This window comes from Podarcis melisellensis (assembly GCF_964234715.1).
Source record: "Podarcis melisellensis genome assembly, chromosome: 15".
In the NCBI taxonomy this organism is placed as follows: domain Eukaryota; kingdom Metazoa; phylum Chordata; class Lepidosauria; order Squamata; family Lacertidae; genus Podarcis; species Podarcis melisellensis.
Window position 1 is genome coordinate 410,545 of NC_138532.1, and position 23,464 is coordinate 434,008.

General features: G+C 44.4%; 1 protein-coding gene and 1 long non-coding RNA gene across 4 annotated transcripts in view; one reads left to right on the forward strand and one right to left on the reverse strand.

Annotated features, from left to right (window-relative positions):
- Positions 1 to 23,464, forward strand: part of LOC309358312 — a 367,127-nt gene that overhangs the window by 181,268 nt on the left and 162,395 nt on the right. The gene's annotated exons all lie outside the window — the stretch shown is intronic.
- The window catches only part of ADAM9 (ADAM metallopeptidase domain 9), an 87,371-nt gene that overhangs the window by 29,491 nt on the left and 34,416 nt on the right, over positions 1 to 23,464 (reverse strand). For all 3 annotated transcript variants that reach the window (XM_081890893.1, XM_081890892.1, XM_081890894.1), the window contains 11 exons: positions 21,371 to 21,560; positions 20,538 to 20,603; positions 19,561 to 19,632; positions 18,785 to 18,954; positions 12,405 to 12,486; positions 11,635 to 11,768; positions 9,892 to 10,063; positions 8,136 to 8,228; positions 6,014 to 6,209; positions 5,502 to 5,607; positions 4,043 to 4,226 (listed from right to left, as the gene is read on the reverse strand). In XM_081890893.1, the coding sequence (XP_081747019.1) occupies positions 4,043 to 4,226; positions 5,502 to 5,607; positions 6,014 to 6,209; positions 8,136 to 8,228; positions 9,892 to 10,063; positions 11,635 to 11,768; positions 12,405 to 12,486; positions 18,785 to 18,954; positions 19,561 to 19,632; positions 20,538 to 20,603; positions 21,371 to 21,560 (1,465 nt within the window). The remainder of the gene's footprint in view (positions 1 to 4,042; positions 4,227 to 5,501; positions 5,608 to 6,013; positions 6,210 to 8,135; positions 8,229 to 9,891; positions 10,064 to 11,634; positions 11,769 to 12,404; positions 12,487 to 18,784; positions 18,955 to 19,560; positions 19,633 to 20,537; positions 20,604 to 21,370; positions 21,561 to 23,464) is intronic.

The window sequence follows — 23,464 nt, forward strand, 5'->3', positions numbered from 1 at the left end:
TAATTTCTCCAAGGCTTTGATGGTTCTACGGGCAGCCAGGATGGTCATATTTAGGTGAGCTGACCAGCTGAGCCCATGCTGAAAAGTGATACCCAAATACTTGAATGCTGAGCAATATTCAATAGAGTGGCCCTCAAAATTCCAGAATGACTTCCGAGTTTTCGTGCCAAAAGTAAGAATTTTGGTTTTGGCGAAATTGATTTTGAGGGAGTTGGTATCACAATATGTCATGAGCCCTCTGAGCATGTTGTTTAAGCCCTGCTTGGTTAAAGTCAGTATCACCATGTCGTCCGCATAGAGTAATATGGGGATCTTGAGCTGTTGTAAAGAGGGGACAGATTGGTTTAGTGCCTTCATGGTTGTAACGATGTCATTGATGTAGAAATTAAATAGAAAAGGGGCCAAGAGACAGCCCTGTTTGACCCCTTTATTCAGAGGGAAAGAATCAGAGAGAGCTCCCAGAGGGCCAAATTTTACTCTGGCCGATATGTCATTATGAATTTCCATAAGAAGGTGGATGAGTCTCTTATCTATGTTGGTGTAACTAAGCTTCTGCCATAGCCTATCTCTAGGGATGGAGTCAAAAGCGGAGGTCAGGTCCACAAAAGCCGTGTGTAGTTTGCATTTGAACCTGTTTAGGTATTTATCAATCAGGGTAAATAGAACAAGACATTGGCCAGATGTACTATGACCTTTACGGAAGCCAGCCTGTTCCGGGTGGAACAACTTCTTCAATTTATAGAACAATTTATAGAACAAAAAAGGAGAGAACTAGACTCCCTAGAAATCAACAAAACAATGATCAGTATTCTATATTCTAAACAATGTTTCTATGAATATGGAGGGGGAAACTCCAAACTATTAGCAAATAGATGTAGGAAAAAAGAACTCAAAACAAGAATAGAATCATAGAATCATAGAGTTGGAAGAGACCACAAGGGCCATCGAGTCCAATCCCCTGCCAAGCAGAAAACACCATCAGAGCACTCCTGACATATGGTTGTCAAGCCTCTGCTGCATCACCAAAAAAGATGACAACATAACATTCTCCCCCAAAGAAATAACCTCAGAATTTTACTCCAACCTATACACTTCCTATAGCCCACCTGAGAAGAAAATCAGAAAATTCCTAGCAGGACTGACCATGCCCACCTTAATTGACGAGGAACAGGAATTCATGGACAGCTCTATCACCCCAGAGGAAATAGATATGGTCCTCAAAAACCTGAAACCACACAAAGCCCCAAGCCCAGACTGCTTCACAGCAGAAGTCTATAGGAAATTCAAAGAACCCTTGATGGCCTACATGACCCGCCTGTTCAATGACATCATGAAAGGGGGGCCCATCCCCAAAACCTGGACCCACTCCAAAATAGTCTCCATCCCAAAACCACTGAACGACAGTCTCAAAGTAGAATCATACCGCCCAATCTCATTAATAAACCAAGACTACAAGATATTCACATCAATCTTGGCCAACCGCCTAAAGATCTTCTTATGCAAGTTAATAGCCCCAGATCAGACCGGCTTTGGTCGCAATATTACAGACCCCATCAGGAAAGTACTGAACCTAATCAAACACAGCAAGGCACTGTCAATTATGTCCCTAGACATCCTCAAAGCCTTTGATTGCTTAGAATGGAAATACCTATTAGCAGTACTAACTAGAATGAAATTTGGCCTCAACTTCCTACAAATCCTCAAACAAATATACTCCCAAGCCTCAGCAAAATGCAGAACTAACAATATGGGCTCTAACCCTATAGCAATCCAAAGAGGCACAAAACAAGGATGCCCACTGTCTCCCTTCTTATTTATCCTGGCTCTGGAACCCTTAGCAATCCGCATTGGAGCAGCCACAGACATCAAGGGAGTGGAAATAAAAGGCAGAACCTATAAATTAGGGCTCTTTGCACATGACCTAATGGTCACAACAGCAGACCCCATAAGCACAGCAACCTCCCTAACCAGAGAACTCAACACATTTGCAATGGTGTCGGGCCTACAGGTAAATTTTGCAAAGTCAGAAGCTATGTGCTTCAACACCCCTCCTCACACCCAAAAAGAATTCACTAATGTCACCAAGATAAAGCTTTGCCACACCAAGTTCAGATACCTAGGAGTGCAAATAACCAGAAACCTCAATAAGTTATTACCTCCACAACTACAAGCCCCTGTGGCGACAAATAAACAAAGACCTAAAAAGATGGAACATGCATTCCACCCTCTCAGACAAAATAATCATGATCAAAATGATCACCCTCCCAAAACTAACCTACCTATTCCAAACCCTCCCAATCTGGATTGCCCAAACCCAACTCTGCAAATGGCAGAGAAAACTACACTCCTTTATCTTCTCACACAAAAAACCAAAAATAAGCCCCAAATACCTGCACCTCCCCACCTCAGAAGGAGGATGGGGAATCCCCAACATAGAAGCATATTACATTGCCAACCAAATATGCCATATAATCCCATATATACTAAAAAATGAGACAAAACAATGGATACACCTAGAGAGGGACACAACTGAAAATACCTGCACCACAGCATACCCACCCCTCCCAAACAAACTAAGGAAAATTCCCACAACACTTAAGAGGTACACACAGACCATGCTCATAGCATGGAAAACAGAAATAGGCAAACTATCTCCAACTCCATCCCCACTAATTCTCCTGGTATACCACCCATTATTCCATCACGCAGCACAAAACCTCGAGATAAAAACTTGGCTTATATCATCTAGTAGACTTCTACAAAAATAACAAACCTTTGTCAACACAATAAATTCAAGACAAACAAGAAGACACCCAAATGTCCTGGTTAATACATCACCGATAACATGCCCTCTTAAACAATCCGGTAGTAAAATCAGCAGCAACTGGGCCCCTGACAACCTTCGAAAACCTCCTAACAACAATGGGACATGGTAAAGGGATGGTATCTGCAATATACAAAATACTATTCCAAAATCCCACAAACTCCCACAAACAATGGATGACATAGGCTACGAGATTAATCCCACTCAATCAACCAAAATGTGGTTTAACCCCCCCTTTAAATCCATATCAACAAAAAGAAAAGAACTCACTCTGAAAATCACCTACAGATGGTACCTAAAACTAAGAAAACTAGTGCTAATACGCCCAGGAACCTCACCAAAATGCTGGAGAGGGTACACCTCCACAGGCACATACCTCCACATGTGGCAGGAGTGCCCCAAAATCCAACTATTCTGGACAACAGCTATACAAGAAATATGTAAAATAACTAAGCAAGTATTAGAAATCACTCCAGAATTGGCCCTACTAAACATCTTCCAATACAATAATACATATCTACACCACAAAGAATTTATAACTCACCTACTTTCAGCAGCCAGAAACATTATAACTGGACACTGGAGAGACCTGTCAGGAGTAAGCATGGACCAATGCTACCAAATAGTATGGGAAACAGCCTTACTAGAAAAATTAACCAATAAACTGAAACTAACACGGGGACAAATAGAAGAAGACGCCTTCATCCCGGTATGGCTCCCCTTTATCACATACACAGCCCAACAAGACAACAATAAAAATCCACCAACAGCATACAAATCAATTTGGCTAACCTGATCCAAAACACCCACCCACCCCACTCACACATGAAGACAAAAACCACCACAGCCAACCACAAATGAACAGCCACACCCTTGGCCAACCCCAACCTCTCTCACCACGAAAGGAACACAAGTGAACAGCAGAGAACCCGCACAAGCAACGCTGACACAAAACCCCACATATATTAAGTAAAATAGAAACATCACCACCCGACCCCACCCCCACCCATCTCCCCCCCCCCCAGCCTCTTTCCCTCTATTCTTCCTAATGTCTCAACAAATGAAACCAATTTGTAAAAAAAAAAGGAAAGTGTTATGTGGAAAAAAATATGAGAGAGAGACATTGCACATACGTTTGTAAATCAAGAAAATCTTTAATAATAATACATTAAAAAACAACAAAAAACAATTGTCCACCTGAGAACTTTCCTGCTTTACCTTTCCAGGGGCACATTTGGTGCCTTCGTTCACCATCCCTGGATCTGGTACGTCTGATCCCAGCTGGAAGTCCACACCCCAACAGGTGTTACCTTGGATGGGAGACTTGATAATGGCAGGTTCAATTCCAAAGACAGGAAGGGTTTGCACATTCTCACATTGTAGTTTCCCACACATGGCGTTCCTGTGGCAATATGGCACGGCAACTTAAATCACTGATAGTTAATTTCTGAAAGTATGCACAGATCATTATCGACTTAGGTTTTTTGAGGCTTAGTAGGATTAAAGGAAAATATACACTCCTGGATGCTAATCGTGGGCTAATCATAAGGAAAACATCTGCTTGTGCAAAACGTAGTAATGACATAGTGGGTTTGGCAAAAGATCATGCTCCTCCAATGAAAGGATGGGGGAGAAATGCATTGCCCAAATCCAGGGGAAGCCAACATGGCGCCCTCGAGACATGTGCACTACTGTTCCCATCGGTCCCATTCAACATGGGCAATGGTCAGCAGTGCTGGGAGTTGTCGTCCAAGGGCACCAGGATAGTGATCCCTGCCCTTATCTGTCAAATGCAATATGTATGAATGTGACAGGGGCAGTTGGAGCCCGTCCACCTAGGAAAGTGAGCTCATCTAGGAGAAGAAACACTCTGATCCTAAGCCTCTGCCTCTGCTTGTGGGACAGGCTCAGGAGTAAACCTTGGATGGTGCCTTGTACGCCTCCTTCAGGCAACTGCTGCAGCCCAGCTGGTGCCAAATACCTTGATCTGCTTTCCTTTGGACTACATTAGCAAGGCCGAGAAAGGGGGTCTTGTCATCTGGGCACATACCAGCTATCAGGCAGGCAGGCTGAGCAGCCGAAACAAAGGCCCACTGCACCTCTTTGGGGCTTCCCGTGCCCACACTGAAGTCCTCTTCAGCCTCCAGGGAGGGTTTCCTCGTGAGCCACAAGGACTCTCCAGCCCTCTCCTGCCATTTCCAGGTTTCATTCAAGTTATTTATTTATTTTCTGGCATGACGCGTAGACACGGTTTGTGGGGGGGGGGGGTGAGCTGTGCAGAGCAGGCTTCTCTTGACAAGCTGCTTATTGAGCAATCTTTTTGATTTGCCTGCATAAAAGAACCTTTTTTGGAAGTCAGATTATGTCCAGGCTTTGTTGAACATTTGTTCTTATTTTGTTTGTGGGCAGTTACAGGACAATGAACATTCATCATGATTTCATCCTGATTTGATTGTGCAGTGGTTATATGTTAATCATTCATTTGTTTCACTTTTCATGCTTTCCCTGTCACTTTCCTAAACACAAAAAAGTCTGTGTTGTTGCTTTCTAAAGTAGATTCATAACAACAGAGCACTTTAAGCTATTATAATTGTGCAAACCTACATGTGACTGAATCCACCCCCTAAGGCACCGACAGTCTGGAGGTGACCAGAGTTTCCTTGCCGCACCCACTTACCAGCTCGAGCACTTCTTATAGTCATGCCCATGGTAGCCGCAATTTCCAAACCTGTCACCTTTGGAATTCACTTCGGAAAAGCAGATTTGGGGAGCAGCCTTTGCTTCTGCAAAACACAGATTTGGGAAATCAGGCTTGCCCAGCTCCTTTAGCCTTCTGGCAGGACCAGCAGCATAAAGTAACAGAAGACCCATTTTCTGCATCATGAAGAAATAATAATAATAATAATAATAATAATAATAATAATAATAATAATAAAAATAAAACAACTAATGTGTGCTCCAGGTTGCGGTGGGGAGGGCATCTTGGGCAAGACAGCTTCCATTGGCCCCCTCCCTCACTGTGTCTGCCACCTCATTGCCCTTATCACCTCCAGTTGTTCCTCCTCCTCCTGCTTGCTTACTGCAGAGAGCCAGTGAGCAAGCCAGCAGCAACTGCCTCTCGCTGCTGTTGCTCCTCCTCCTCCTTCCTTGTGGAGAAGCAAACATAACGCAGATCCTCATGCTCCTTACTTGGCCCAAAGATGCCCTGGCACTGGGCATTGTAATACTGGCAGAGCCCGTTGTAGCAGTAAGCCTCGTCTTTGTGGCAAGGGTGCCCGTTCTCAATGGTGACGTCTGGAGGGCAGAACTGTGAAGTTCCATTGCAGAACTCAGGGAGGTCGCACTCACTGGTCCGCTCACGGCACTCTGTGCCTTTGGACAGGAACTACGAAAGGGAGGCAGGAAATGTACCAGCGTCAACCTGCTAATACCCACTGTGGGCAATATACCAAAACTATCAACAAAGTAGATTAAACCTCCCACTTCACCCCATAATAATCTAGCATTTATGCAGCACAGGTCACCTGTCCAAAATATTGTGTTCCTCCTCTGTAATCTTTACATCATTCTCCACGGTAGGCTGGCATTATTATTCCCATATGGCAGGTGGAAGCTACCTAAATGATCTCCTCCTCCTAATTTGTTTAAAGAGCTTCTTCTTGTTCTTGGTCTTAATGTTTTTAGTAACGTGCTCCTCAAATTCTTTTTAAGCATTTATGGGACCCTCCTTCCCCCACAATCACTTTAGAAGCTATCCTACCACCTTTAAGGATCTAAGCAGCAATAGTCCCAGTTCAAGTGCAGCCTGTCCCTTCTGTACAGGCCTGGATTGACCAGAATGTTCCCCAGTGTCTAACAAATCCAAAGCTCTCCTCCCAACCCCACTGCCTCATCCACATGCCTCTCTAGCTGACCCTGCAAGGGGAACTGGTAGCATTTCAGAGAAAGCTACCTTGGAGGTCCTGGCTTTCAGCACCGTACCTAGCAAACTACATTTGGCTTCCAGGAGCTCACCTCTACGTTCCCCCATGTCATTGGTGCCAACAAGCATCACAACCACTGACTCCTCCCCAGCACTATCTTCCAGGCTCCCTAGGCCATGTGCCATATGTGCAGCCTTCATGCCAGCCAGGCAGTTCACCCTGGGGTATCTTTGCGCATCACACACCCAAATATCTAGGTTCCTGATGACTGATTCCCCACTATCACAACCCCTGCACTCCTTGCAGATGTATTCTCTGTGTGAGAGGATAACAGTTTTTCCCATCTCAAATAATGTTTACCTGTTCCTCAGAGCAGGACTCTCCTTCCCCAACACCCTTCTTCTTCCTGACAGGAGGGGAGCTATCAGCGCAGGAGTGCGACTCTGCTGTAACGCTCATGAAGATGTCAGCCACCAGCCACTTTGCCTCTCTGAGCTTCTCCAGGCCTACCAGCCTGGCCTCAAGGGATCAAATGTGCTTGCACCCCAACACACCCATGACCTTTGTCTCACAGGGAGACAGCCGTACATGGGACAGACAAACCCCCCACATACAAGCACCAAAGCATTAGAGCCAAAGCATTCGATCTGCTCCAAAATGTTCTCAGTAGGCTTGCAATATGTCTGGAAAATCCCTGACATGTCCTGGTTTTCAGGTGTAAAAATGGCATGGGGGGGGGAGAAATTTTGCTGAATTGGCAAAATGTCAGGAAAAACCCAGGTGTATGGTGGTTTCCAAAAAAAGCCAACCAATTTCAGTGGTGTCAGGATTTTACTTTTTAAAATATGGCAACCCTAGTTTTCAGAGGCAAATCGTAATGAACGTGGGATTGCACACAACTACCCTGATATTGGCAAGAGCACAGATAATCACAAATGCCCAGTGAAATGGACGCCTGGAGGGCCTTAAGTCTAAACATGACATCAAAGCAGCCAGACTTTTAACAGTGAGTACCTGCAAACTGACACATTTGCACTTAGCCATGGTTCATCTTAGTGTTATGTACAACCTGGCCATGTAGTGAGACATCTAAGATTCAAATACTCTAGGAAAAATTCTTCTCTAACATAATATTTAATTACCATATCCCATTTATTTCAACTCAACTTGTTCTAAGAGAAGCACATTTAGAGTTGCAGACTATTTCTTTATCACATGTCAAGGCTGCAATCCTCAACACACTTACTCGAGAGCAAGCTCCACTGAACTCAGCAGGACTTTCTTCTGAGTAAGCATGTGTAGAATCATGCTGTTAGAGACCCAAGTCCCCGTAGAATTTCCTCCTGCCCTGCAGTTTCTGGCAATAACTTGGGATCAGTGAGTCTTACATGACAGTTGTGACAGCAGTCTCCATAACCACAATCAGCCCCAGGATGGAGTCTACAAGTTCCTGCCTCACAGCAAGGATCAAACTGGCATTCCTGAAAAGTTAGGAGAGGAAGGGGAAAAACAGATGAGAAAGGAGGCCACTCTCAGGCATTTCCAACTGGTGCTTTTTTTTCTAGAAAACTAGGTGCAGGTCCTCCCCATGAAGTTGTTACAGTAAGTGCCACACTTTTTAACAAAAAAAGAGAGGTCCCAGTAGTGCATACCCCTGAGTACCGTCTGAAAAAAGCACTAATGCCATTTTAATCTTAAAACTCGAATGTTAGCCTTATACAGGCATAATTAACCTTGGACTTGAAACAATTCCTAAACCAGGGATGAGGAACCTGGCTGTGGCTGATGGGAGTAGGAAGTCCTACACCACATCCATTAAACCATGGGCAGGGCTGACAGGAGCTGCAGCTACATCAAATCCAGTTCAAACCATGGTTAAAGACTGGTCCCAAAACAGGATATAAAACTATGGTTTGAAGTGGATTTGCCACCATGGTTTGTATTAATTATGGTTAAGTGTTGCTTCTGTACTGTACAAACCACAGTTAAAGGAGGTGCCCTTCCAGCACTTCCTTCATTTAAAAACTTATTCCATTAGCTTCTATTGACTACACCAGCTCCAGGCTGAAATTTTGAGGGGCCTGATCCAAGTTCAGATGTCATGGCAAGCCAGAGTCATTTCCTCCTTAGCCCAGCAAAGGCCAGAGCAGAGGGAAAGTGAAAGAGGTGTTTTTGAGCTGTGTCCTGATGGGCTCAAAAGCACCTCTTTCACTTCCCCTCTGCTTCTTTGTGTTAAGCCACAGCTAAAACTAGCTGTGGTTTAACACAGGTGAGGCTGAACTCCAGCCTATGGGCTGAATTAGATCCACCCGTCTCTCCAGTTGGCCTGCAAGGCTGTTATGACCAAACCATGCCCACCTGCCAGGTATGGGGCAGGAAAGGAGAGGGTGGGCCACAGTGGAAATACATATTTTAAGGAAGTTAGGCCAACAATCGATAAATCTAAAGGACTTGCACCTCTCCTTGTAGTATAAAAGCATGTGGACTTTGGTAGCAGCAGAGAAGATAACACACAACTAAGAGGTCTCCAAAGGTTGTGAAAAACCCAGAGCACGTCTACAGAGTCTGGCGGAACTTTAGTTTGCATGTTTCTGATTCTGATGTGCTGAACAATATAAGTACATCATAAACAGATGAAGGGTTTGTGTGGAGAGTCGAGCAGATTCCCTCCTATATGTCTAATATGCACCAGGAAAAAGCCCCCGCCCCCACCCCACTGACAGCTGGGTGGCTGGAGGGCAGGGAACTCCCTCCATTTCGTTTGCATGCATGCTGAATGGATATCACACCCACTCAAAGGATCTTCTTGGCCGCCCCCGGCAGCACTCTGCGATGGTGGGTGAGTTGCTCTGAGAGAGAGCGCCATATCCCACACCACTTGAAGCCAGGTTGCTTGCAGAGGGGGAGCAGAAGACTTCCCATGCCATGCCACTGTCATTCTGGCAGCCACCAGGAGCAAATATAAGAATGTTCTATGTTTGATCTTGGGATTCAAGGAGCTTCTCAGAGAAGACAGGGCTAAAGAGGGATCTAAGACAAGAGCGTGGCCTGTGATAGCAGACGCAAGACCAGAAATCCTGAATAGCCCAAACTTCAAACCTGCCAAAAGAATTCTGTGTTGGTGACATCACACCCGTTACTAACCTCTGATGTTCCACAATCACATTCCTCTCCAGCATCTACTAGCTTGTTGCCACAGTACGGGATGCTATAGGTTTCCTCAGGCCTGGGGATATTGAGGAGGCAGCTCCCACCCTTGCTCAGAGTTAGCTTTTCAAAGTCTTCCTCGCTACAGCTGCTGAAGTTCCTGGCCCCTCTGCAAGCATGGAATATTAAAAAATAGTCCTTACATTGGGCCATGCAAACTCTAGGGCAGTCTTTGCCAACCTGGTGCCCTCCAGAGGTTTTGCCCTAAAGCCGTATTCACACACAATATATGTAAAGCACTGTGATATCACTTTAAACAGTCATGACTTCCCCCAAAGAATTATGGGAGCTGTAGTTTACGGGTGCTGAGAGTTGTTCAGAGGCCCCCCAAACCCCTCCCCAGAGCTACAATTCCAAGAGGCGTTTAGCAATCAATCCCTCTTCACAAGGAATCAAAATAAAATCACAAGACTAGGGCAGGTCCTAAAAATATAGCTCCCAAGTGTCAAAGGGCATGTATACAAAGCAAAGCAAAACCAGTTTCACCAACATGGCTCCTGCCTTGGCTCAAGGAATCCTGGGAACTGTAATCCAATAAGGGTGCCAAGAATTCCAAAAGAGGTGCTTGGACTCCTATCATTTGTCTGCAGTTCCCAGAGTTCCTAGGGAGAAGGGATGGTTATTAAGCCACTTGAAAGCCACAATGGAATGACATTCTAGGGGGAATGTGCAGAAGAGACACCACAGAAAAAGAATCACAGAGAAGGAAGTTTGCATAGCTGCACAGACTCTCTCATTTGACACCTGGCAGCAGTTGTTCCATCAGGCTTTCTTTGAACTGTTTCCATCCCAGCTGGCTGTTTGAAGGACTGTAACTTTAAAACCTGGTGCCTAAACTTGTTTTTCTTCTCCTCCCCCACCCCCAATCCCCGAGGACTGAGCTTTGTAAGCCACTTTGAGAGCTTTTTTAGTTAAAAGAGAGGTAAAAAATGTTTTGGGCATTATGAGGACACTTAATTTATGTATAAGATCTGGCATTGCTTGTTGGGGGGGGTCCCCACTCTCATGTGCTATGGAAGGAAGGATTCTTGGTTTTACAGTAGTTCTTATTTTTAGTATGTTCTGTATTTTGTTTCTTTTATGTTGCATTTTTATGCTGTGAACTGCCCTGAGATCTACAGATGAAGAGCAGTATGTAAATTTAACAAATAATACCAATCTGTTTAAAAAGAGAAGATTCTCACTCACGTGGCTATGTTTTTGAAAGGATGAAAGCAGCATGGAAATGTTCCCATGGCTGAAATTCAGGGGTCCCCATGTTCAGAGGTTGCTCCCCCTTTGTCTCCTGTAGCCTGTGATTACATCCCTCTACTCCAGGGATGGAGAACCTCAGGCCTCAGGGCCAAAGGCAGCCCTCTGAGCCTCTCTGTGGGGCTCCCAGGACTCTTCCGGCCACAGGCCCTTCCTAGCCACATCCCCTACTGACTCTGTCTGACTGGACCAGGCCCTTGCACCCTGATCATGCCTCTCACTTGCCTGGTTGTAGGCAAGGTGCATGTGGAGACCAGGTGAAATTTGCACCCATTGCTCTGTTGACTTTTGCTTCTGGCCCCTCATGCCCCTGGCATGTCCCCCCCCAAAGGTTGCCTGTAAGGGAACGCAGCTGTCCAGTTGGAAAAGGTTTCCCAGAGTTGCTCTGCCCAAAGGCCTTCTGCAATAGGTCCAAAAAGAGTTACGTACGATGCTCCAGAGTTCATGATACAGTTTTCTGAACCACAGTCACACTTCCTTTCATCATCATGGTTCATTCCTAGGTTGTGGCCAAGTTCATGAGCAACGATCGATGAAAACATCTGCACACTGATGGGCCCAAACTAGAAAATAACACAAAAAGAACAAGTGCACACAAGTATGTAATAAAAAGGGGTCCAAAAGTTCTGGCTTGGCTTGTTATAGAAACTATTGTGTAATCACTTAGGGGGGAAAGTATCACAAGCCTTTGCTCTCTTCTTTCAGCCTTGGGTGATTGAAGTACCAGCACACAAGAAATCAGGCACAGCAACCCAACTCCTCCCCCCCCCCCCACGCCAGGCTGGGCAAGGAGTGTCTGGATTAGGTAGAGGTGTTCCCCTGCTCTGCTCTCCCAACTGAGCTGGCCTTCCAGCTGCCCCCCAGATGTGTTGCCTTGGAACAGAACATTCTGAGGGAGGGGGATGAGCCAGCTTGGGATCCACAATGGCATTGGGCCCAATTCTCACCCCCACCCCTTTCACCACAGTTGCCATGAGCAGCTGGGTTGTGAATGCAGCAGTGGTCCTGCCACTCTGCCAAGTCCTAGCAGTGGGAGGGGGGACTTTGGAATACGCCCAAACCAAATGCCCCAAAATAAAAAGAATAAACCCAATGAAAACGGAGCACCTGGATCTCAGCCAGATCCATTGCAAACCCCTTTTGCCACAAAGCTAAGTTTCCACCTTTGTTCACTGGAGAAGCAATGGATGTTGTCTTACCACATTAATGCCTCCGGCGTGGCTCTTGGAGCAGACGGTACCCACGTAAGCCATCCCTGCTGTGCCACCAAATGCTTTCTTCCTGAAATTTACACACAGGAAAGAGTGCCATTAGTTTCTGCTACAAGCAGAATTGTCATCTCCCATTTAAATCCCAAACAGTAATGCCAGCAAAGAGCGGGGGTAAGGTCACTTTCAGTGTCTGGGCACTAGCTAAAAGGAGAATCACATTCTTAATAAAAGCCTTTAAAACAAGGGGAAATGGGGGGTGGGGGAGTCAGGATAAGCAAATAAGTTTAAAATATTCAAGACTAGGAATAGTAAACAAACCAACAAAGTATATATACATACATGTGCATGCATGCATCTATTAGCACCCCCTAACAACAACAACAACAACAATTTTATTATTTATACCCCACCCATCTGGCTGGGTTTCCTCAGCCACTCTGGGTGGCTTCCTTTTTTTTTATAATAATTTTTATTGGGTTTTCACATTTTTAAAAGACAGACACACAAGAATACAACAAAAACAAAACAAATATAGTCTCAACATCTTATTTTCTTAACCTAATTCCCCAGACTTCCCCCCACCCCCTCTTCATACATCCCTATTCTCATGATTTACTCAACAAATTTTAGTTTCATCTTCTTAACCTATAGTTGATATTTTTAATGTATCTCTTCATGATTAATCCCATTTCTCTTTTCCCAAATCTTATAAACATTTAGATTTCTTTCCTAAGGTCGGCCTAGGTTCCCTTCCACAGATTCCCCGTTTTTTTTAAAAAAATTAGACCCTTTTCACCCAACCCAAAATTCATCATCGTTCTTACCCTTCTGTTTCCCCCTCCCCCCTTCCCAGGTTCTGGTCCCTTTTCAAATAAAAGTCATCCGTAGTTTTTAGCCCAGATTCCTCACGTCCGAGGCCTTTAAGTCACTTTCAGTTCCTCTCCGACGGTTTTGTTGGAAATCTCTTGTATCCGTCATCAAATCCCGAAGCAATCCATTCTCCATCACTCCAATTTTTCTTCCCACCAGAATGTTTGGTAACAACTGCTGCCCAAAGACAACCAGCCTTTCATGATCTAAAGGAAAGCCCCAATCATATTTCTTGTGTCCTTTAAGTTCCTGAATTCCAGATACTTCAGGGGCCTCCTCCTTCATCCTTAACATCTTTTGCAGAGTTGTAATCCAAATAATCCAAAGGTCTTTTCCCTTGCATTCCACCATCGTAGGCTTTTTGTTAGTATTTTCCAATTGTTCTTTCTCCTCTCCTGGGACTTCCGGGTTAGCGCGATCTGGAAATGGCGGATTCCCTCCGAGCTGCGGAGGGAATCGGCTCCACGGAGGACGGGTCTTGCCGCGCCGGCGACGCGGGGACCCTTAGAAACCGCAGGCGCTGAAGCCTGCGGACGGGAAGACTCGGTGGGCGCCTTAAGCACCCCCCCGACCCTTGAAAAAGGGTACGGAGGGTGGTGTGGCGCTGAGAGTCGATTGACACCTCGGTGGAGCGGAGCCGTGAGCCACGACCGGAGAGCGCTGACTTTCTCCCTGGAAGATTTAACCCGTGAGTAAACGGAATTTGGCTATAAGAAATTTTTCCCTTGAATTCGAGACGACCGGAGGGTGTGCTAAAAGGGAGTCCGCACCCCCCCTAATTACAGACAATTTTCAAGCAAAGTTTTGAGAACTAAGGCGGAAAAGACATACTTATACGGTATAAAAGAAACTTCTTCTACGATTTAACAAAAGAAGTGTTGATTTAACAAAAGAAGTGCTGTGCTGGAGAGGGAGGCGAAATTCTTTGTGAAATCCCCCCCCCCCGGGACCAGGGAGAGTCCCATGTTTGAGTCTGGTGAAGAAGAATAAGTTGCTAAAAGAGCTGTCAAATGGACAGATTGAAAACTTGTTAACTGATATCTCTCTGAACTAAAAGTTAAATTGAAACAAAGTGGTTGGAGACCTGATAGAAAGAAACAAAAAAGGCTTTGGACTGTTGGAAAAGTTTACAAAGTAACCAGAATCCCTCTAGGGGGATTCCAAAGCTACTACAATGGCTGCAGAAGGAAAACTACAGGTAGAGATAAACAGGATGTTCTATCTTGTGGGAATATTGCAGGAGCAGAGTTTGAGTATGAACAAACAATTAATGACCTTGACTTCAGGAACAAGCAACTCTGCTGAATGCATGAAGGATTTGACAGAAAAGGAATCTGCAGCCGAAACAGAAACAACATCTCAAGAATCACTCTGGGTGGCTTCCAGTGGTCTGGATTAGTTGTAGTTTCCAGGTAACCTTCAAAGGTAACCCCACATAGAGCGCGTTGCAGTAGTCCAAGCATGCATCACTCTGGCAAGACAGTTTGCAGGCAGGTAGGGTCTCAGCCTGCATACCAGATGGAGCTGGTAGATAGCCGCCCTGGACACAGAATTAACCTGTGCCTCCATGGACAGCTGTGAATCCAAAATTACTCCTAGTCTGCGTACCAGGGGCACAGCTACCCCTTTCAGGACCAGGGAGTAACCCACACCAGCCCACCCCGTCCCCCAAGTACAGTACTTCTGTCTTGTCAGGATTCAACATCAATCTGTTAGCTGCCATTCATCCTTCAACCGCTTCCAGATACTCACACAGGACATTCACCACTGTCAGTGTTTCTGATTTGAAGGAGAGGTAAACCCCCTTGATCTCTCCCAGCGGCTTCATATAGATGTTAAAAAGCATGGGAGAGAGGACAGTACCATGAAGCACCCCACAACTGAGAGCCAAGGGGTCTGAACACTCATCCCCCACCACCACTTTCTGAACACGGCCCAGGAGAAAGGAGCGGAACCACTGTATAACAGTGCCCCCAGCTCCCAGCTCCTCAAGACTGTCCAGAAAGATACCATGTTCAACTGGATCACTACAGGAGCCAGAATCTAGTACTAAAAGAGTACTGGAACTGATTCAAGATTTTGGTCAGGTAGCGGGTTTCAACAAAATGAAAACTAAGGTTTTAGAGAAAAATCTAACAGTGATTGAGAGAGAGAGAGGTTTCAGAAGGAGACAGGATTAACACTGGTTAAGAAAGTGAAATACCTAGGGGTTAATATGACTGCCAAGAATGTGAATTTATTTAAGGATAACTATGAAAAATGTTGGATGGAAGTGAAAAAGGATTTAGAAATATGGTCAAATCTGAAGCTATCACTGCTAGGCCGAATTGCTGTGATAAAAATGAATGTACTGCCAAGGATGCTGTTTTTGTTTCAAACATTGCAAATTTTGGATAAAATGAATTGTTTCAAGAAGTGGCAGAGAGATATTTCCAGATTTGTCTGGCAGGGCAAGAAGCCTCGAATAAAATTTAAGATATTAACCGATGCTAAAGAAAGAGGTGGATTTGCCCTGCCATACTTTAAACTTTATTATGAATCAGCCACTTTTTGCTGGCTGAGAGAATGGCTGCTTCTTGAAAACACTGACGTGCTGGACCTAGAAGGTTTTAACAATGTATTTGGGTGGCATGCATATTTGTGGTATGACAAGGTCAAAGCACATAAAGTGTTTAAAGACCATATTGTCAGAAAAGCACTCTTTAATGTCTGGATAAGATATAAGGACTTGCTTGAAAATAAAACCCCAAGGTGGTTGTCACCAATGGAAGCGAAGGCTCAGAAAAAGCTCAATATGGAGGCCAAATGGTCGAAATATTGGGAAATTTTAGAACAAGAGGGAGACAGATTAAAACTACAGAGTTTTGAAAAACTAAAAAATAGAGTGCAAGACTGGCTCCATTATTACCAAATAATGGAGGCATATAATTTGGACAAAAAAAATGGCTTCCAGGTGGAAAAATCAAAATTGGAAACAGAACTGTTAGATCCCAAAATTAAGAACTTGTCAAGAATGTATAACTTGCTGTTGAAATGGAACACTCAGGATGAAACGGTGAAATCAGTTATGATTAAATGGGCACAAGATGTTGGACATAATATTATGATGACTGACTGGGAAGAGTTATAGACCACAGGTATGAGATTTACGGCATGTAATGCCTTAAGAGAGAATATAAAGAAAATGATCTACAGGTGGTACATGACACCAGTCAAGCTCGCAAAAATTTATCATTTGCCCGATAATAAATGTTGGAAATGTAAAGAGACTGAAGGTACATTCTTTCACCTTTGGTGGACATGCCCAAGGATTAAGACTTTCTGGGAGATGATCTATAATGAAATGAAAAAGGTATTTAAATATACCTTTCTGAAGAAACCAGAGGCCTTTCTCCTGGGCATGGTCGGCCAATTGGTGCCAAAGAAGGATAGAACTTTCTTTATGTATGCTACAACAGCAGCAAGAATACTTATTGCAAAGCACTGGAAGACACAAGATCTACCCACCCGGGAAGAATGGCAGATGAAGGTGATGGACTATATGGAACTGGCGGAAATGACTGGCAGAATCCGAGACCAGGGAGAAGAGTCGGTGGAAGAAGATTGGAAAAAAATTAAAGTTTATTTACAGAAACATTGTAAAATTAAGGAATGTTAGAAGGATGTTGGAATGAAGTTATGTGGTTTTAGCAAAAATGTCATAAAGGATTAAGTAAAAATAGATTGTTAATTGGTGAAAGGAGAGAATGTAAAGTTACATTATATTAAGATAAATTATAGGACAAAAACTGGGAAAGATGGAAAGGATTTGCTGAAATAGCTAACTGAACTAGAATACAAAAAAGGGAGGTGTGAGGAGGTCAAGGAAACAAGCAAATGAAAGATAAGTTATGGGAAGGTTTGATGTGTTTTTTAATTGTTTCTATTTTTCTGTTTTTTCTTTCTTTTTCTTTTTTTTCTTTTTCCTTATTGTGATGTGTTGTCTTGTTTTTGCTTAATTTGGTGTTTTCTCTTTTCTATGTTTGTAACCTTTAAAACTTTAATAAATATTACCTTAAAAAACAACAACAATTGGATCAAAGGCCGCTGAGAGATCCAGCAGGACCAGGAAACAGCTTTCACCTCTGTCCCTGGCTGGCTGAAGTTCACTGACCAGCATGACCAACGCAGTTTCAGTGCCATGGTGGGGCCTGAATCCCAATTGGAAGGGATCCAAATGGTCCGCATCGTCCAGGCGTGCTTGTTCAGCAACCACTCACTCAATCACCTTGCCCAAGAATGGTAGCTTTGAGACTGGGCAATAGTTGGCCATATTGGCTGGGTCTAAAGATGTTTTTTTAAGAAGTGGTTTAATGACCACCTCTTTCAGCGGGTCTGGGAAGACTCCCTCGCAGAGGGAAGCATTCACCATCCCGCAGAGGCCATTGCCCAGCCCTTTCCGGCTCGCTTTTATGAGCCAGGAGACAGGTGGTCGGTTTCACTCTTCCAAGCAGCCTGTCCACATCCTCGGAGGTCACAGATTGGAATTGATCCCATACAACTTGACCAGACAGAACTCTAGCACTCTCCCACCCTAGCCCTGCTTCCACAGTGGAGTCTATCTCTTTCCAAATCTGAGCAACTTTATTTGCAGAAACCTTTGCAAAATCATTGCAGGAGATCTTGGGGTCCTTACAGGGCCTCAATGGTGAAAGTGGTTCCATTAGATTGTGAACCACCTGAGTCTCCTGCTGCTTTTTTCTGCAGAGGCAATAGAGATGGTGAAGATTTGCCATCGCTATCACCACTTAGTAGGTTCAACATTGAGCTTTAACCTGTGTCCAGTCCAATTCAGAATGAGTTTTCCACCACTGGTGCTCCAGCTGTCAGCTCTGGGGGAAACCAGGGGTCTGTGTGGGCTCTATGCAATCAGAGAGGGAGCTTCAGAGCCAGTCAGTCAATAGCCCTTGTTATCTCTGCATTCCAGCTGGCCACCAGTGAATCAGCTGAAAGGCCATCAACGTGGATCAGGCATCCCCTATCACTCTTTGGAAACCATTTGGTTCTATTAAATGGGGGGGGTGGACCATCCGAATTGGTCCACTTTCCTGCGGGGGGTGGGGTGGGGGGAAGGGTCGCGGAGAAGTCTAGTGACATCAGAAAGTGACCCGACCATGGCATTTCTTTTGTTTCACCAAAAACTTGCAGGAGTGCAATGAATTATATTCGAGGGAAGCACTAACTCATTCCGTTAGTGGAAGGGGTAATATGTGCAAAGCTGGGTGCCCCACTGGCGGCTTCATTTTGCACTATTTGCAGCTCCCAAATCAGGTGGTATTGTCACGTACAGCTGATCTATAGCACTGCAGCATTCTATAGTTGACTATAATTGTTGTTAGCGACTCTGGTTTGTGCACAAGCATAAGAAGGGGTGGGATAAATATTTGCACAACTTCCATCATCCACCTCTTTTTGAAGTTCAGGGAAAAGAGTAGGAGGAAAACCCCCATAGATCTTACAGAACAAACTGTGCACTGTCATGTCTTTGGCGTGGGACAAGCTCCTGCTCTCGCCACTGCACAAAGTTGGCAAGAACATCTCCTGCACCTCCTTCCAGGCGGATCTTGTTTTCCTGAGTCCAGATCTCCAAGCCAACCAACACGATGCGGATGTTCAGTGCTATGTACATCTGGAAAGCAGAGAGAGGAAAGGAGCAAGTAAGAGAGGGCTGGGGAATATTTTCTATCCCAAGGGCCCCATTCCCTCAGAGGTAACCTTCCAAGGGCCACACGGCAGACAGGATCCTAGCCAAAAGTGGGTGAGGCAGAGGCAAAAGGGCAGAGAGTAACAGGGGTGACTCCTTCCCCTGGATGGGCTCCCTTCCCAGGTGGACAAGCCCCACGTGCCCCTCACTTCCCTCATGCACATGCAGAAACCACCTTCTTGACCGGTGGACCCACTCTTGACCTCATTTGCTCCATCCGCCAGAGCCTGTCTTTGCATGCAGGGAAGACTTTAACTCACCAAGGGTGTATCAGAAGGAAGATGTTGATTATATATATATATATTAGTAATTTTGTATTGACATAACATTTTGAACTGTGTATTTTTGAAATATTTTGTTTAAGTTGTCCGTTGTTGCTTCAGTTTTTTGCACAGTTTTTTGGTATAGAAATGAAATAATAAATAATCACACCACTTTGAAGAAAGGGGCAGGTAAAAGTAAAAGGAATCAAAATACATGCATATTTTGGCACAATTCATCAACTCTGAGTATCATAAAGCTTTCACTTACACTATCCAGGTAGTTGACCAAATGCACCATCTCTTCTGTAACAGCAGTTTTATTCTGGCCCATCAGCTGATACTGCAAGAAAAGCAAACATTTTTGCACGGACGGAAAATGGGACAATGAAGAAAACAAACAACAGAACAGTGCCAGCAATTTCAGAGCCTTGTGCTTTAAAAAGTTGGGCCAGAAAAGGCCAAAAGTGTGCTTAACAGATTTTGGATGTTGCCAATCTCCAGAATGGAATCATGGAGTTGGTGCAGGTTTAGCAGTAAAGATAGAAAATTTTGAATGGTCTGCATTTTCTTCCCTGCTGTCTCCCATCCATGCAAGGACCCCTAACTGTTAAGTCCAGTCGTGAACGACTCTGGGGTTGTAGCACTCGTCTCGCTTTACTGGCCGAGGGAGCCAACGTTTGTCCGCAGACAGTTTTTCCAGGTCATGTGGCCAACATAACTAAGCCGCTTCTGGCGAAACCAGAGCAGCACACAGAAACACTGTTTACCTTCCCACTGGAGCAGTACCTATTTATCTACTTGCACTTTGACATGCTTTCGAACTGCTGGGTTGGCAGGAGCTGGGACAGAGCAATGGGATCTCACCCTGTCGCAGGGATTCAAACTGCCAACCTTCCAATCGGCAAGCCCTAGGCTCAGTGCTTTAGACCACAGCACCACCGGCATCCCTCATCCATGCAAGACTTCATAGCAAAACCCAAGAATTTTAGGGCTTTGGGAAAAGGAGTCTCAGCTGACAATTTGGGAACACAGCGACTTAAAGGAAAACAATGTTTATGTAGGGATGGGAATGGGAAGTGACCAGTCATAGTGGGAAGGGGTGGAGCAAAGTGAAGAACCACAGAAGCTAACTGGATGCAATGGGGGTGTTCTCCAGTGTCTCAGGGATGGGGTGAGGGTGGCTCATCCCCCAAAATCTGCATTTCAGCTGCACACATTCTGTTAGTACAAGAGCAGGGTCCATACCCTTTCTTTGTCCACGACTATAAAGAGCTCCACATATCTTGTCTGTAGGAGGATGCCTCTTTTTCTCTGCAAGGAAAGGGAGGGAAAGGGTGTAAGTAACAAAATATTATCCTCTGACTCATAAGTTAAAAATGGAGTGATGTCACTCTGATCCATATTCCGCTTTTCTGCTCACACCACAACTACTCTACTGGGGAAACATACCCAAGACACAGAGTGCCAAGGCTTTCCAAAGAAAAGGCAACAATTATCTTTTGTATCAGAATCTGGCCAGGATACACTCAGTCTGACCAAACAAAACAAGAACATGAGAAATATTTAAAGCTCATTTGTTTATTTTTATGACTTAAAATATTTATATTCCACTTTTCAATTCACAGACAAAAATTTGAAGGCGGAATTAAGCATGCAGTATTCACATCCAGGTAATTTTAGGATTTCATCTCAAACTGGGGGGAGGGGAGAAGAGTGATGGCAGCTGGAATCTAACAACATCTGGAGGGCCACAGGTTCCCCATTCTGTTTTTAGCTCTCATGGGCAGTGATCAGAACAAGATGAACAGAATATTGAGCACCCCAGAGCGGAGATTTATTGCCCTACAAACATCTGTCTCATGGCTCTGTCTCTATGGCTCCTTGCACTCCTTTCCCTCAGTTCTACCCAAGCCACCTCTTAGGGTTAAACCCAATTAAGTTCTACTTAAAGTAGACCCATTGAAAGGAGTGTAACTAAGTTAGGCATAAACCTCAGTGGGTCTACTCTGAGTAGGGCAAGAATTGGCTACTACCCTTAGAATTTGCTCAGACCTTCAAGGTCATCACAGGACACTCACTCTCAGCCGCTGAGTCTCGCTGTCGGGGTGCTGAGGATCTCTTCCTCCCCACTTTTCTCCAGGAAGCTGGCACCGCATGTGATCCTCATCTACCTTCACGTTCTTCAACCGGTAGATAACGTGTTTGGTGCCTGAGGGCGGATCCAGAGGCTCAATTCCATAGCTGATGCTCTCAATTTGCAATAATCCCCTAGCAATGACATTAATTCATGTGTCAGAATCCCTGGGATGCATTCAGCATAGTGCTAAGGAGATCGTTCTGCCCGCACAAGCATTCCGCTTGCCTGACAGAACCATCTCCCCTCTCCACCTCCCCATCTCTCCGTGTGCTGTTCTGGGGGTTCTCCTGACCCCCCAGAGCGGATTTGATTTGGGGGAAGTCCCATTATACCATAGGCCTCATTGCTTGAATACAGCCCATTGCTCCCAGAGTATGTGCTGGGATGGGTGAGGATCCTAAACGAAAGCACTCACCTCTGCGGAAAGGAAACCAGGCTTCTGATTCAAACGTGCAAAAACAGCATGAAACACTGTATGGTCCTTCCTGGACAGTATTACAGTACTTCAAACTGCAGGTTCAGAAAAGGGCAACCAACAGGACATGCACAAAGGTGGAAGGACTCCTTATTATCAACAATGGAAGAATGGCTGTTAAAACTAACAGACTTGGCTGAGATGGAGAAACTGACATGTTTAATCAGAGAAAAGTCATTATTATTATTTGCTAAAGATTGGAACCCTCTCATGAACTTTTTGCATGAAAAAGAAAAATAAATAATGATATTTGGATTGGAGGATTGAAGATGATGTTTGTTTTAAAAAGTGGCTTTGTGAGGTGTTATGCTAGATTGGACAAAGTGAATTGTGGTTTTTACATAGCGGAAATGAGGAAGAATAAGAAGTTCTTTTCATTCTGAATCTTATTTCTCTCTCTTCCTCTTTTAACATCTTTTCTATTCCTTTTTTAAAATTTCTTTTTCTTTCACCTCCCCCCTTTTGCGTTTCTATTGTATCTAGATAAAAATCCTGGTTTGGTGTTTTTTTTTAAAAAAAGGAGAAGATCTTAAGCTGCATATTTCTCTCCATAAACCTTAATAAAATTTATTATAAAAATAAAGGGTAACCAAAATAATCAATGGGATGGAGGCTTCCTGTTTCCAGTGGTGAGAAATGGCTGACTCCGATATGATCGGATCCCAGCCGTGCCGGTAATTCAGGGCTGATATGGGGGTAATTAGCCCTGGCTGACTCCCCAGGGTGGGGGAGGACTGTCTCATAGACCCACAGATTGTCCGAAATTGTCAGCTTGCATCAAGGTGCAAGCGGCATGAAATTAGGTCCCAGAGCACGACACAGCTGGCACTCTCTGAAGTCCCTCTCATAGCCGGAAATATCTGTTTGATAAAATAATTGGATTTGGACAACAAACAGACATAGTCTGGACCGAAGAAGACTAAGAAAAAACCTGCAGAACTGTACAGCCCCTGGTGTTTAAGCTCGGACTTCAAAGAGATTCTCATCATGGCGCTTGGATTACGGAGGTGTTTGGTACGTCCTTTTTCTCTTTTAATATCTACAATTGGTTTTCTATGCCAAGCCTCATCAAGAAACTTTTTTTTTTAAAGAGTACAGATGGAGTTCTATTAATAATTAAGTATTCAACTGTGCAGCTCTACTCGGACTTGAAATACTTGATAAAGATGAAAGAAGAAACAAGATGACGCTTGTTAATATGACGCAGCACGGAAAAATGAGAATTCCTCTCCTTTTCAAGGGAAGCAGGAAATATTTGCTGACTGACTTTGTAATGACTTGAGATAACAATTTGGGACAACATATAGTGCATCTTTTTGCAGAAGTTTATCATTATGAGCGAGAGAGAAGGCTGAATGGATGTCTAGGGCCTGGAGGGGGGGATTGTGTGGTCTCTGAGAGGCTGATCGATTGCCAAACGACTTATATCTGTGGAATACAGTTCATTTACATTGCAATATTGCAAACAGTCTACCCAACAATCTAGGTAACAACTCAACAAAGTGGAAGGTACTGTGTCATATCAAAAGAAAGGTTTGAGCAACAGCCCGGATTGGAGTG